This window comes from Heptranchias perlo, chromosome 18 (assembly GCF_035084215.1).
Source record: "Heptranchias perlo isolate sHepPer1 chromosome 18, sHepPer1.hap1, whole genome shotgun sequence".
NCBI lineage: Eukaryota > Metazoa > Chordata > Chondrichthyes > Hexanchiformes > Hexanchidae > Heptranchias > Heptranchias perlo.
The window spans coordinates 33,005,088-33,019,627 of record NC_090342.1 but is presented as its reverse complement, the minus strand read 5'-3'; the positions used below and the strand labels follow the sequence as shown (position 1 = coordinate 33,019,627).

Genomic DNA, 14,540 nt, shown 5'->3' with positions numbered 1-14,540 from the left:
TCTACAATTACCAACAAACCAGGGGATCAACCCTGGTTCAATGAGGAGTGTAGAAGAGCATGCCAGGAGCAGCACCAGGTGTACCTAAAAATGAGGTGCCAACCTGGTGAAGCTACAACACAGGACTATATGCATGCTAAACAGCGGAAGCAACCTGCTATAGATAAAGCTAAGCGATTCCACAACCAACGGACCAGATCAAAGCTCTGCAGTCCTGCAACATCCATTCGTGAATGATGGTGGATAATTAAACAACTAACGGGAGGAGGAGGTTCTATAAACATCCCCATCCTCAATGATGACAGAGTCCAGCACGTGAGTGCAGAAGACAAGGCTGAAGCGTTTGCAACCATCTTCAGACAGATGTGACGAGTATATGATCCATCTCAGCCTCCTCCCGATATCCCCACCATCACAGAAGCCAGTCTTCAGCCAATTCGATTCACTCCATGTAATATCAAGAAACAGCTGAGTGCACTGGATACAGCAAAGGCAATGGGCCCCGACAACATCCCGGCTGTAGTGCTGAAGACTTGTGCTCCAGAACTAGTCGCGCCTCTAGCCAAACTGTTTCAGTACAGTTACAACACTGGCATCTACGCAGCAAAGTGGAAAATTGCCCAGGTATGTCCTGTCCACAAAAAGCAGGACAAATCCAATCCAGCCAATTACTGCCCCATCAGTCTACTCACAATCATCAGCAAAGTAATAGAAGGTGTCGTCGAAAGTGCTATCAAGCAGCACTTACTCACCAATAACCTGCTCACCGATGTTCAGTTTGGGTTTTCTGCCAGGACCACTCGGCTCCAGACCTCATTACAGCCTTGGTCCAAACATGGATAAAAGAGCTGAATTCCTGAATTCCAGAGGTGAGGTGAAAGTGACTGCCCTTGACATCAAGGCAGCATTTGACTGAGTGTGGCACCAAGGATCCCTAGTAAAATTGAAGTCAGTGGGAATCAGGGGGAAAACTCTCCAGTGACTGGAGTCATACCAAGCACAAAGGAAGATGGTAGTGGTTGTTGGAGCCCAATCATCTCAGCCCCTGGACATTGCTGCAGGAGTTCCTCAAGGCAATGTTCTAGGCCCAACCATCTTCAGCTGCTTCATCAATGATTTTCCCTCCATCATACGGTCAGAAGTGATGATTACACAGTGTTCAGTTCCATTTGCAACCCCTCAGATAATGAAGCAGTCCGTGCCCGCGTGCAGCAAGATCTGGACAACATCCAGGCTTGGGCTGATAAGTGGCAAGTAACATTTGCGCCAGACAAGTGCCAGGCAATGACCATCTCCAACAATAGAGCGTCTAACCACCTCCCCATGACATTCAACGGCATTACCATCGCCGAATCCCCCACCATCAACATCCTGGGGGTTACCATTGACCAGAAACTTATCTGGACCAGCCACATTAATACTGTGGCTACGAGAGCAGGTCAGAGGCTGGGTATTCTGCGGCAAGTGACTCACCTCCTGACTCCCCAAAGCCTTTCCATCATCTACAAGGCACAAGTCAGGAGTGTGATGGAATACTCTCCACTTGCCTGGATGAGTGCAGCTCCAACAACACTCAAGAAGCTCGACACCATCCACGACAAAGCAGCCCACTTGATTGGCACCCCATCCACCACCTTAAACATTCACTCCGTCCACCACCGGCGCACTGTGGCTGCAGTGTGTACCATCCACAGGATGCACTGCAGCAACTCGCCAAGGCTTCTTCAACAGCACTTCCCAAATCTGCGACTTCTACCACCTAGAAGGACGAGCAGCAGGCGCATGGGAACAACACCACCTGCATGTTCCCCTCCATGTCACACACCATCCCGACTTGGAAATATATCGCCGTTCCTTCATCGTCACTGGGTCAAAATTCCCTACCTAACAGCACTGTTGGAGAACCTTCACCACACGGACTGCAGCGGTTCAAGAAGGCAGCTCACCACCACCTTCTCAAGGGCAATTAGGGATTGGCAATAAATGCTGGCCTTGCCAGCGATGCCCACATCCCATGAATGAATAAAAAGAACTCAGGAAAGGCTCTGCAATATTCTCAATATCTACCAGATATCAGGGCACAGGACTTGCAAGCAGATTGTTGGCACAGAAATCATGGATCATAGAATGTTACAGTACAGAAACAGACCAGTTGGCCCATCAAGTCTGAATCTTGGGATTCATCCTTATCTCCCTCTGACTCTGCACACTTTGGCCGGGTCAGCGCTGGTGGGTGGATCCCAGGATTTGCACCGATTTTCACAGATTTTATCTGGCCTTCGCTAATGGGCCTAATCAACATTTCCCAAATGCTTGCTTGTTGTGGGGAATTAAGCCCTTGTGTGCTGAACTTCACTTAATAGGAACTTTTTGGTGTAAATTAAATCAAATTTAACCTTCTTAGACCAAATAGGTTGTTAACTATAATATTGTGGAGGAGTGGAAAATGAGTGGCTGGGTCGGGGGACTCCCAAAATCCTGCAGTTGGTTTTGGAATTGATGATACATAACCTTGAATCCACAAGGCATAACTGGTGGGAGACGGGGAGAAAACAACTGTAAATGGACCATGTAAAATGACAATGCTTTAAAGCATGATGTACAGAAGAAGTAGTTTACCAATTTAATGAGGTTCTGTCTCTGGAGGAAAATGGTTAATAAAGGGTCAACACCTGAAGTATTAACTTGTCCATTCTCTCCACTGATGCTGACTAACTTGTTGAGTGTTTCCAGTATTTCCTGTTTTTGTTTCAGATTTCTAGCATCTGTTTTTTTTTTGCTTTTTGTTAATGAAACTATTAAGAATGTAATCCTTGCAGTTTTGAAACGATATGATTTGAAACCATATGATGTAGCCTGATTAGGTAGCGAGTAAGTGAATAAAGCTGTTCAATTGCAATTTGTAGCTGGTAGGAAAATAGCAGCTTCTCCTGAATAGTCATTGTACAGAGTGATTACAGTTGTTTTTTCCTATGAAAAACATTGAGTTCATCCAAATAAATTGTTTTACTATAGACTCTAAAAGCACTTAAGATCTCTTTCAAATTGAATTCTGTACAAGGTTTTAACAAGTAATCAATGGAGAATATAATTTTGTGGTAATCGGTTAATCTAATGGCAGTGCTTGTCTGCTGCTAGTGATTCTGTGAGGCAGCACAGTTTGAGTGGTAGATATGGGGAATAGCTCGATATGTCGAGTTAGTACATCTATGTAAAGTAATGTATTTAAAATCAGCATGGACATTTAATGCTGGTGTACAAAGTAAACCAGAATCCTTTGTATATAAATACATTTCTACTTTTATGTTTATTTTGAGAGAACGGGTGTGTGTACACGTAATTCCTGTCTGTGCCACTTGATTTTCTGTTGCCATGCTTTTGGCTCACTTTTTGTGCTGTAGGGAAGGAGTGAGGGTAGGCAACCATGGCATCACACATCACAGAATGGGAGTTGAATACCATCCCCTTCATGTGACTTTCTGCTACTACCCTGTCTGACTGTAATGCCACTACCCATCACCAAAAGATGGCCTGTACCCCATGTCAGTTCTCTTCCTGCCAACCAAAACTTGCCTACAGCTCAAGCCAGATCCGTCTCTCAACTACTACCTGCTAGAACTCCCCCTGACAATAGAACAAATGAGAAGGGGAAAAGAAATGAAACACAGAACGTCACACAGAAAGAAGTACAAAAAGAGATAAATAAAGAGGGAATACCATTAGCAACACCATAATATACCCATTTAGTTAAAAAAAACACTTGATTTATATCTATTTAGTATTCTAAAAATAGTTCCCCCCCCCCCCCATTTCAAATCCTTCCACCCACCCTGCCTCCACTTCTCGCCATTCTACCCTCTGACTCACTGGTCTCCTGTGCATACCACCCCTCTTCTCCCCCTTTCTGCTCCATTGCCTTTGTCTCATTACAAGCCTCAGGCAATAGGAGCATGAAAAAAATAAATGATTGGGGGGGCGGGTGGGGGAACAGTTTTTTTAAAATGGAGCTGGAAGGGGAAATCAAAGAAGTTGGAAAAGGGACATGAAATTACAAAACAATAGAGGGGCAAGGAAATGTATGGAGTTAGAACAGGATGGAGTGAGTTAATGAGTTCTGTTAAGTATAACCTAACTACAAGATTGTTCTAACAGTGCACCTATGTGGACTTCAGGTGAGGACAGGATCTTATTTGGCCTCTGTGGTTGAACCATCAGCTGACACATTCCGTCCAGGTTCAGCTGCTCGACTGGGTATCATGATGCTTACCCCAACTTGAGTCATAGCCTTCAATAGAGGAGAAAAGATCCCTATGTTGTGATTTACTAAAGAAGTTAGCATCAAGTGCCGTATAACTTTAAAAGATTAACATACAATATTCTAGTATCTATACTCAGAACAGTTATTTGCTTGTTGGAGTGTTTATTTTTGGTTTGTGGCTGTAGTGTCATTTTATTTTCTATTTACTATCTGCAGGTTGTTATCCTCCAGGAAATATTACTTTGAGGTACTGCACAAGCAAAATGCCCAGGGAACAGACCATGTAGAAGTTGCTGTAAGTGTTTGTCATTTAGTCATTCTCTCAACTTTGAAAAAATCATTGTTTCATACATTCTAATTTGTAATAGTTTCCTTGCTAAATGCAAAAGGAATGTCTTAATATTTGTAATAGTATTGAATTTGAGGATTAATGAAATGTCCATTTAAATATGGCTGTTAATCAGAATTCTTTGCATTACATTTAATATTCATTTTTGCTTAAAATAAGATCAAAATATTATAATATGAAAGAAAAACTTCTAGGTGATTATAAATCAAATCCATTTGCCCTGGGCAACCAATGAATACTGGAAGCCTGCCCCACTGAAGGTGGAAGATGCAGTTTAGGTCTTCTCCTACACTTTGCATATGGGACATGAATGAGAGGAATTCCAGTGTGGGGGAGTTCACATTTGGGGCATATACACTTAGCATTGTGATCAGCTCTCCAGCTTTTTGACACTTTAACCGGATGGACTGGGCATCTTCTTCTGGGACGGTCATTTCCAGGATGAAGGGAAGATCCTTGTTAAACGACTGTGCTTGGATGAGTAGGAAATGCTGCTGTTTGACCCAACCCGTCCCCTCTAAGTTGGCATGTTTCAAGGGGGTGATGTGGCTGTCCTCCAGAAATTCCATGCTTACTTGCTCTGTTTGAGATAATTTAGGGTTTTCTTCCATATGATTAGATAGTTGAGTTAATTGACATTCAGGGAGATAATTGTTAGTTCAGCCATAGTAGGGATTGGGGTTTTTTGCACAGACTGATCCCAGTGTCCTGTCATGGAGTCCCCAGATTTGTTTGTTCCTTGCTGTGCTATGCCTCTCCCCTTCCCTGGGATCCATTTTAATATTATCTTATCATCTTTGAAGACGTGGGTCTCCAATTTCTTGATTTGCTGTTCTGCTTGGGAGTTTGCATTATGCAGCTCTACGCAAATGCCTGGATGGCTGAGAGGAAGTTTTCACTAAATGTTCTGACTTCTGTTCTTAGGTCCCCGAGTTCTTCTGTGGGTGCCCTGTTTTAGTCTAGGAGTTTTTTCTGTGGTATTGGTAGGGTAGGTAGTCACATTGGGCTGGTTCTATCATTGTCACGAGATTTGGCTTGCTTGAAGGTTGGAGAGCTCGTCCTCTAAGGGTGGAGTTGGGATTTGTGCTGCAGTGATTCCAGGGTGAGCATCAGACAGTCCGTTTTGTCGAGAGTCTTGGGGCCTGCAGTTCTTCACTCCGACTGCAGGGACTTATACTCTGGGGAAAGTAGTTACATTTGATGGGAGCAGCCTTTGTGCTCCTATTTGTTCAGTAGGGGTGTAAGAACATCTCCTCAGCTGTTCAGGAAGCAAGGTCCTTGAGTTCCAATGAAGGAGCAGTTTATATGCTCCATTTTGAAGGGACTCCTTGGGGCTCCCAGTTGGACTTTCAGAGGTGAGCATATTTCAGCACTAACGCTTACCTCTTAAGTGTGAGGTTCCCAGTGTGGTTCAGATGGCCGGGAGCACAGGAAACAGCTATAGTAATCTGATCGGCAGGCAGAGTTCGCTTTTCAGTCAGCCTTCCTGCTGAGAATTTTGCTGGATCTCCAGTGGCAAGTTTAAATGGCCAGATGCCAGCAGATAAGCTGTAACAGCACTTGCTGATCCTGCCAGCCTGTGTCAAGGGAGTCAATGCAGTCACACAGGGGATTTCGCACTCACCTCTTTTCTCCCTGTGCAAGGTTGTTGGGGAAAGCTGTAGCGGGCGTTATCTGGGCTGTCGGTTGGATTCCCCTTGGTTGGCAGGGTCACAACGGAACTTGAGCAAAGAGACAGGGAGGGAAGAGAGCAGAGGTTCCTGGGTCCTAGCTCAGGATTTGTGTGGGGGCTATTTGGTGATTTTTCTAGTCACTCTCCTTGGTCCCATGATCCAAGCAGGCTGTTGCTACAGTGCCCAGTGATTTTCTGAGCTCTACTGGGGCGACTCCTTCCAGGAACTGACATTGGGGTCCAGAGCTACTAATGTAGGCTCCCACATCAATCATGACACCACTAGGAACATAGGAACGGGAGTAGGCCATTTAGCCCCTTGAGCCTGTTTCACCATTCAAGGAGATCATGGCTGATCTGTGATCTAACTCCATTTACCTGTCTTAGCCCCATATCCCTTAATAACAATTGAGCTAGCATCAACTGCTATTTGCAGAAGAGAGTTCCAAACTTCTACCACCGTTTGCGTGAAGAAGTGTTTCCCAATTTCACTCCTGAAAATCCTGGCTCTAATTTTTATGCTATGTCCCCTAGTCCTAGACTCCCCACTCAGCGGATATAGTTTCTCTCTATCTACCCAATCAGTTCCCATTATTATCTTGAAAACTCCGATCAAATCACCCCTTAATCTTCTAAATTCCAGGGAATACAACCCTTGTTTGTGTAATTTCTCCTCGTAATCTAACCCTTGGAGTCCAGGTATCATTCTAGTAAATCTATGCTGCACTCCCTCCATGGCCAATATATCCTTCCTAAGGTGTGATGCCTGAAACTGAACACAGTTCTCCAGGTGTGGCCTAACCAGGGCTTTGTATAGCTGCAGCATAACTTCTACCCCTCTTGTATTCTAGACCTCTGGATACAAAGGCCAGCATTTCATCAACCTTTTTGGTTATTTTCTGTACCTGTCCATGACATTTTAATGATCTATGTACATGGACCCCTAAGTCTCTTTGGACCTACATTGTTTTGAGCTTTTCACCATTTTGAAAGTACTCTGATCTATCCTTTTTAGTTCCAAAGTGGATCAGCTCACACTTGCCTATATTAAAATCCGTTTGCCACAGTTTTCCCCATTCACTTAATCTATTAATATCTCTGTAATTTTATGCTTCCATCTACACTGCATACAATGCTGCCTATCTTTGTATCATCGGCAAACTTGGATATGTGGCTCTCTATCCCGTCATCTAAGTCATTAATAAATATAGTGATCCAGTAAACACAGATCCCTGTGGGACACTACTAGTCACATCCTGCCAATTTGAGTACCTGCCCATTATCCCTACTCTCTGCCTCCTGCCGCACAGCCAATTTCCTGACCGGGTCATTAGTTTGTCCTCAATTCGATGAGCTACAACTTTAGCTAACAATCTCTTATAAGGGACTTTATTGAATGCTTCCTGGAAGTCCATATAAACAACATCCATAGACATTCCCCTGTCCTCTACTTTAGTCACCTCTTCAAAAAATTCAATCAGGTTCACCAGGCATGACCTGCCCTTTACAAATCCATGCTGGCTCTCTCTGATCAGCTGAAAAATTTCAAGGTGTTCAGTCACACTATTCTCAATTATGGACTCTAGTAATTTCCCAACAGCAGATAGATTTCAGAGCTGTGTATTTATAATTGTTGTATTAGTGCTGGAGCACTTTTCTGCTATCGCTTCAAGTTTATAGGAACAGATTCGTTTTCAGACATATTTTGGTTATATTATCTGACATTAAATATGCTAAATGGAACAAAGTTTTTAGTTAGGTTTATGGAGCTAAATTGTTTTGCAAGTGGTACGATTTTTGCATCTGGGTAACAGAGCTTCATGTAAGACTTTGAGTTTACCATTTGTGCTTTTGACACCTTGCCATGCTCTACCACACTGATGTATTGTTTGGTATAGAAGCACCAGCCATCTGCTGACATTTGAGAACAATAGCCTAATCGGAGAGGAGCAACAATACCAGGAGCCTAGCTTTACAGGGAACATTGAATGTGGCCAGTTTACCTCAGAGGAGCAAAAATGTAAAATGAGAGTGTGTGGTAGTACAATAGCATCCGGGTAATGGGGAGCACAGGTTTGTTTCTTGTGGGGAGATACTAAACGGAGGCCAGCCAATGCCCCAAAGTGGGAAAGGAGGGTAATCAGCAAGTTGTGCACCTTTCTGGCAGGCAGCTCAATACAGCAGAGATAGGCTGGTCCACCCAGGAATATTGGAGGTGGAAATAAAAAGTCAAAGTGCCGTTTGTCTCTGATGTATTTATCACATTTTTTTTTCTCTTAGTGGCGACTCCACAGTACTGGCCTTAAATTCAGCATTATTGATTCTCAGTATATTTCACTTTATAATAGTAAGTTACACACTTTACTTATATTTCTATTCTTTAGTATTATTATAGATTACTAAAATCAGTAAAGGATATAAGGAAAGCAACAATGAAAATAGAAGGGAAAGTTATATAAAAGGAGACCAAAACTTCAAAATGGGCTTCATAGCCTGACTTGAGATGTAAAGAAATAAATTTTGACTGTTTTTACACCCCTGCCATTTTTCAGTTTTATACGGAAAATAGCTGTTTAAAGTATGAATGGGAGTTGGAACAAATTCTTAAAATGAAGCATATTTGTTATTGGTAATGAACAAGAGTTGTGCTTACTTATTTTACTGTTTTAAATAGTCCACACAGATCACTACTCTGCTCTCTCACTGTTATCATTTGCAAAGTTAACATTCTACGGGAATTTGGATGCATTTCAACAAACGGCAGTAAGCTAGAATTACAACTATTCCTGGATTATTTAGTGCTTTTTTAATAAAGGAGGAACGAAAGCTTTGTTCTGCTATTTTTTTAACAGGAATTCTTTCGTGAAGTTTTTTTTAAAAAGTCTTCTCTTTCCATTCCAGACGAGTCATTAATAAAACTAAACGAGGTACAGCACATTCCGCAGTCTGTAGCAAGCCATAAAAAGAATTACGGTTACACACGTCCACACAGAGACCATCCAGCAGAAATGTTGAAGCACGACCCTCGTGATAGCTTTTTTCAATGTAAGATTTCTCTCTAAATGTTGTTACTGGGGCGGACAAGTTATCCTGACAAAATTTCTGGACTAATAGAAAATATACCTTCTTCTGTCTAGAGAACAATGAGGCTTGGTTGGAAGCAACAAAATGTTGTCTAACAGCAGGCTTTCAAAATGGTGGCAGTGCTTACGCATGCTTCTTAATGCAGATAAAAACCCTCTGTAATCTTTTGAGTTATCTTGAGTTTTCACCTATGTTAAGGAACAGGAATAAGTTGCATTAATATTTCAATTAGTCTTAATTGGCTATCCCATCTTAAGTCCGGCATGTTATGCCAGTCAAAATGATAGCATTCCTTATAAGGTTGTGGAGTAGCTTTGCCTATACCAATGGATCTTGAACTTTATGCACAGCCACCTCCCCATCACCTACTGAGAAAAACCATGATGTCATCCCAGTTTTTATCTAGGGCTGGAGGTGCGTGAATTGCAGCTGCCTGGATCAGCGGGTCAGATCTGTCTTTATCTCCCCAGGGAGGAACACCTCACATTTAGAAAACCCGTGATCTATATTGAGGAACATGGATAAGGACTTTTGCAAGCTGGTGTAGTAATATTAAAGAGGCATCACCTTTGTGAAAAGGTGTTTGGCAAACCATTTTGGTTAGTAAGGTAGTAGAGCCAAAAGTCATTTTTGTTATGATGACAGCATGCAGAAGTGATGTGATAAGATGATTCATTTGGTGCAGTTTATGTTTGATTGCGTGTTTGCAACCAAAGTAGGAGATGTTTACGAAATGCTTTTTGTGACGGTGAAGACTCTTTAAAGTTGCTGTGCAACCTGAGGAGTATTTTTATTTTCAGTTTTCTCCCACCTGCTTCTAAAGACAGTGACGCACTAGGGTACAGTTCCAAGGACATTTGCTGCCCAAGGTATCTTGATCACGTGGCAATTATTCCTTTGTGAGTTTGGACAATGAGCGCAGTAGGTTGTTCAACCGTGAGGAACATCACATCCGATCCCAATCCAGTCCTTGCCAGATGTCCATACATGGTTCAGTCCTCCCCTTCACACTCACTCGCTCCAAGCAGGAATGGCTTGTATTAAACATTAAAATGCCCCCGCTCAGGTGCCTGCAAGTGGTTTTAAGTGCAGCTTTGGTCTCGCATTTGTATACATCATTTTTAAATGCAAATCAATCTTTCCTTCAACGATATAATACATATTTACTAAATTCAAGCTCCAGTGTCAAATACTAGTCATTCCTGTTTTTCATAATGTGAACAAATCATTCTTCCAATGTGTTCAGCCACATATTCTAAACAAAGATCTTTTATGTAAGCAAAGCCAAATTCGAATAAAGTATGTACAAAGAACTGGCTTCAGGCAAATGATCAAATTGTACTCTCTGTACTTAACTGAGCACAGGAGGTACTCACTACTGTCTCATTTTTGGGCTGGTCATTCTTTTATTTAAATTCAAATTAACTTGCTTTTCTGAATTGTCTCATTTGAGACCTTTCCGAACAGTACTATGAAATAATGATCTATGATAGGCATTCCATGATTTAGTGGAGGTATACACTAATAATATAACATGTTTTCTACAATGATTCATAATCATCAATACTGGTTCTTGCAAATCCACTTGTACTTCACATAACCACTTGTAAAAAAGAGAATCACCAAGTGACATACACAACTTCTGCTCTTTGTTTGCAATAGTCATGCTTGAGTGAGACCGATGCCATAACCAACATACAGCTTATTAGTCAGCTAGGTGTGTTAGTTCATGGCATATGTATTATAAACCACCAGTGGGAACTGTGTTCCTCTGATGGAGAGGTTAAAAGGTACTTTGACTGTTTTCAACTAACTCATTTCTTTTATCTTGTTTGTGTTTTAGTCCAGGTCAAAACCTTTGTGGATTTCTATTGTAAAAGAAGAAATGGACTTTTCATTTTTAAAGCTACTGATGCAGCATCTTTTTATTGATTAAGTAAAAACAGTGAACCTCCAAGTTGGGGGGGGGAAGGAAAGCGTAAATGACTTAATCATGACAGAATGACTAATGCCTGCCTTAAATTCCCTGAGGATTTTATTAAGACTTGCGCACTAATTAATAAGATCATAGCCCTGTTTTTAGCAGAGAACAGTACAGAGCTTGTGTAACATCTGCCTCACCTTTTTTTTTGTTAATTTTTGTTTCAGTACCTCTAATTGACGAGTCCCGTGTGCACCAAGTGCTGCCTGAATGTGTCTACAGACCCAGCTACATAATTAAAGGGTTCCCGTTGCTCCGTTACCAGGGATTACAGTTTGTAAGCATCTTTTTCTGTTCCTTTAGGCAGAATTAATGAAGATGTACTAGGTCAGCATTGCCAATCATTTGGTAGTATTTTATTTTAACATGAGCGATCATCTTCAGATCATGCTAATCCAGAGTTAATTTGTTCTTAACTACTGTGCTGTTTATATTGTAGTTCAGTCTAACCCAGTTTGCTAATCATGCTGTTACCAAATTATATCCTGATGGATGGGCTAGGCATTACTGAAGGCAAAACAGTGTATTCAGTTCAGACTGTTAACATCCAGTTTCAAATCCAATTATTTCAGACCTGATTTCAATTCAGCTTGGCAGTTGAAAACAAATCTCACTACGCAGCTACAGTTTCATTGAGAATTTTAAAAGAAATCCAGAATTAATCTGTGTGCGTTAAACATGTAAACAGGCATCCTGAGGTCAGTCTTGTATACAGTCTCGTATACACAGGTATACACTCTCACTGCATACATTTGCTTGTGTGTATGTGTGCATGCGCTCAGGCACACTGGCTGCTCAGAGGACCACACCTTCGTTTTAAAACTGGTTCAACCATCTGGTCTTCTGAAATGTAGAACTGTGAATCATCAAACAATTTAGATTTTGTATTTCCCGAATTGGCATTTGCTCATTAATATTTAAGCAGGAACAACATCCTTATGTCCATTGTTTTCTTCAGTTTTCTCCTATTTTTCTGCTCTCCCGAAAGCAGTGACCTATGCTGCAGTATAGCTCCGCAAATGCCGGCAGCGCTCCAGTACTTTGCCCAAGTGACCATCTTAATGTTCGAACATAGACAGTGTTTGCAGGCAGTTCACCCTTTGGGGCATCATAGTTGAACCTGATCCTGCCCTCACCTGACATCCACACAGGCACTTCCCTTCAGGAGTTACTCAGTAGCAATCAGGAGTGGAAGCTCTGGATGATTTATTTTCTCTCCTTACACAAGGACTGAGTAATATCACTGAGGTAAATGTGGAATAATTTATGCTAGAAAAACAGGCTACAAAATTTTAAAAATCCTCAAAAACAGCATTAATTAGTTGTGAGAGCTAGATAACACTTCTGGGTTTCTATTGCTCCATTTTGTAATGTATTACAATGCCCATCCAAGCCAACATTGAAAATTGAACAAATATTAGACAGTTTTTAGTTTCTAACTTCTCTGGTGCTGGAATTGGTTTGGTGTTATCTCTGTACATTATTTCAATGTAAATGCTCAGCAGCATTGTTCTCCATGCTGCCAGCCATTCATCTGCCGAACAGTATATTTCAAACCGAGACTTTGTCAGGTTGTTTTTTTTTATTCGTTCACGGGATGTGGGCGTCGCTGGCAAGGCCGGCATTTATTGCCCATCCCTAATTGCCCTCGAGAAGGTGGTGGTGAGCCGCCTTCTTGAACCGCTGCAGTCCGTGTGGTGACGGTTCTCCCACAGTGCTGTTAGGAAGGGAGTTCCAGGATTTTGACCCAGCGACAATGAAGGAACGGCGATATATTTCCAAGTCGGGATGGTGTGTGACTTGGAGGGGAACGTGCAGGTGGTGTTGTTCCCATGCGCCTGCTGCCCTTGTCCTTCTAGGTGGTAGAGGTCGCGGGTTTGGGAGGTGCTGTCGAAGAAGCCTTGGCGAGTTGCTGCAGTGCATCCTGTGGATGGTGCACACTGCAGCCACAGTGCGCCGGTGGTGAAGGGAGTGTTCTCCCCTCCTTTTTCTAATTAACCTAAGTGTCTTAGTCAAAAGTCCTGAGGCCATTTCTCTTTTTTAGCATTGAGATGTTATATTAAAAAGATCAATCAAAACACCAATCTTTTCCCAGGTTGTCAAACTGAACAGTGATATTCCAAAACTGTTACATTGGTTTCTGTAATAAAGAATTTTAAAGCTTTTAGCATATTATTGCAAATGATAAATGTGCCTCTTTTTAACCTGGCACACACCCACATGAATCAGAATTGAGCAAGGAAAAACCTGCTGTTATCTCACTGTTGGCTCCAGTTGTCAAAGCAGCCTAAGTTCTGTTGATTTCAACATTTATGCCCTGCATTGTCACATTGTTTGAAAAATATCCTGTGGCTGCTCGTCTTTATTTCATCCATTCATGCATGCTGCACATATGTCCAGGTCACAAAATGACAAAGTCTTGTACAACCTCAAGTCAAAACATTTCCTAAGCAACTTAATATTGTGCTTCAGAAAAGAAGCATTGTTAATGGTCACTCTGAATAGTTCCCAGGTTTGGCACCAGCAGCACAATGGGAAACCATCCAAAAGAGATTTAAGGTAGTTACTGTTGGCACTGCTACCACTGGTCGGCAAAACACTGGTTATCCAACAAACGTGCAGGCAAGACTCGTGGACATTAACAATCTTAGCAATACATCATAGAAATCACAGTGGACAAGACATATTGCAGTCCACATTGATAAGATGAAAGTTATTTTGCTTTGCTAACTGAATTAAATTTGAGCACAAGGTGCCTATAATTCACTACAAATTGGTAATTTTAATCAGAACTCACACTCACCCCTGGGCAGATAGCAGGAATAGTTATATGGGAACAAGGAGAACTTTGCATGATTTACTTATAGATTTTATGAAATGAGGAATTTTAGAAACAGTAATGCCAATTAGAGCATTTTATTTTAATAGTTTATTTACAGTTGGCGGAGCTCCTAGTTGGCAATATATGAAGGTGCTCGGTACAGAACTCCTTACACTGTTCACAGTTCTATTACTTGTTTCTGATCTCAACACACCAGGCTAGGAAGGGGAAAATCATCCAGGATTCCCATTCTCACTGTTGTCAATTTGACTCCTTCGGTAGCCCTTTTGTGTCTGAGTGAGAAGATTGTGACTTCAAGTCCCACCTCAGGACTTGAGCAGTTATCAGAGGCTGGCACTCCCGTGCAGTACTTTG

The 14,540-nt window shown here is 41.9% G+C and overlaps 1 protein-coding gene across 2 annotated transcripts in view; it reads left to right on the top strand.

The window, feature by feature from the left end:
• b4galnt3b (beta-1,4-N-acetyl-galactosaminyl transferase 3b) overlaps window positions 1–14,540 on the top strand; it is a 133,180-nt gene that overhangs the window by 93,837 nt on the left and 24,803 nt on the right. For both annotated transcript variants that reach the window (XM_067999651.1, XM_067999650.1), the window contains exons 8-11: window positions 4,475–4,553; window positions 8,560–8,626; window positions 9,181–9,324; window positions 11,512–11,621. In XM_067999651.1, coding sequence (XP_067855752.1) covers window positions 4,475–4,553; window positions 8,560–8,626; window positions 9,181–9,324; window positions 11,512–11,621 — 400 coding nt within the window. The remainder of the gene's footprint in view (window positions 1–4,474; window positions 4,554–8,559; window positions 8,627–9,180; window positions 9,325–11,511; window positions 11,622–14,540) is intronic.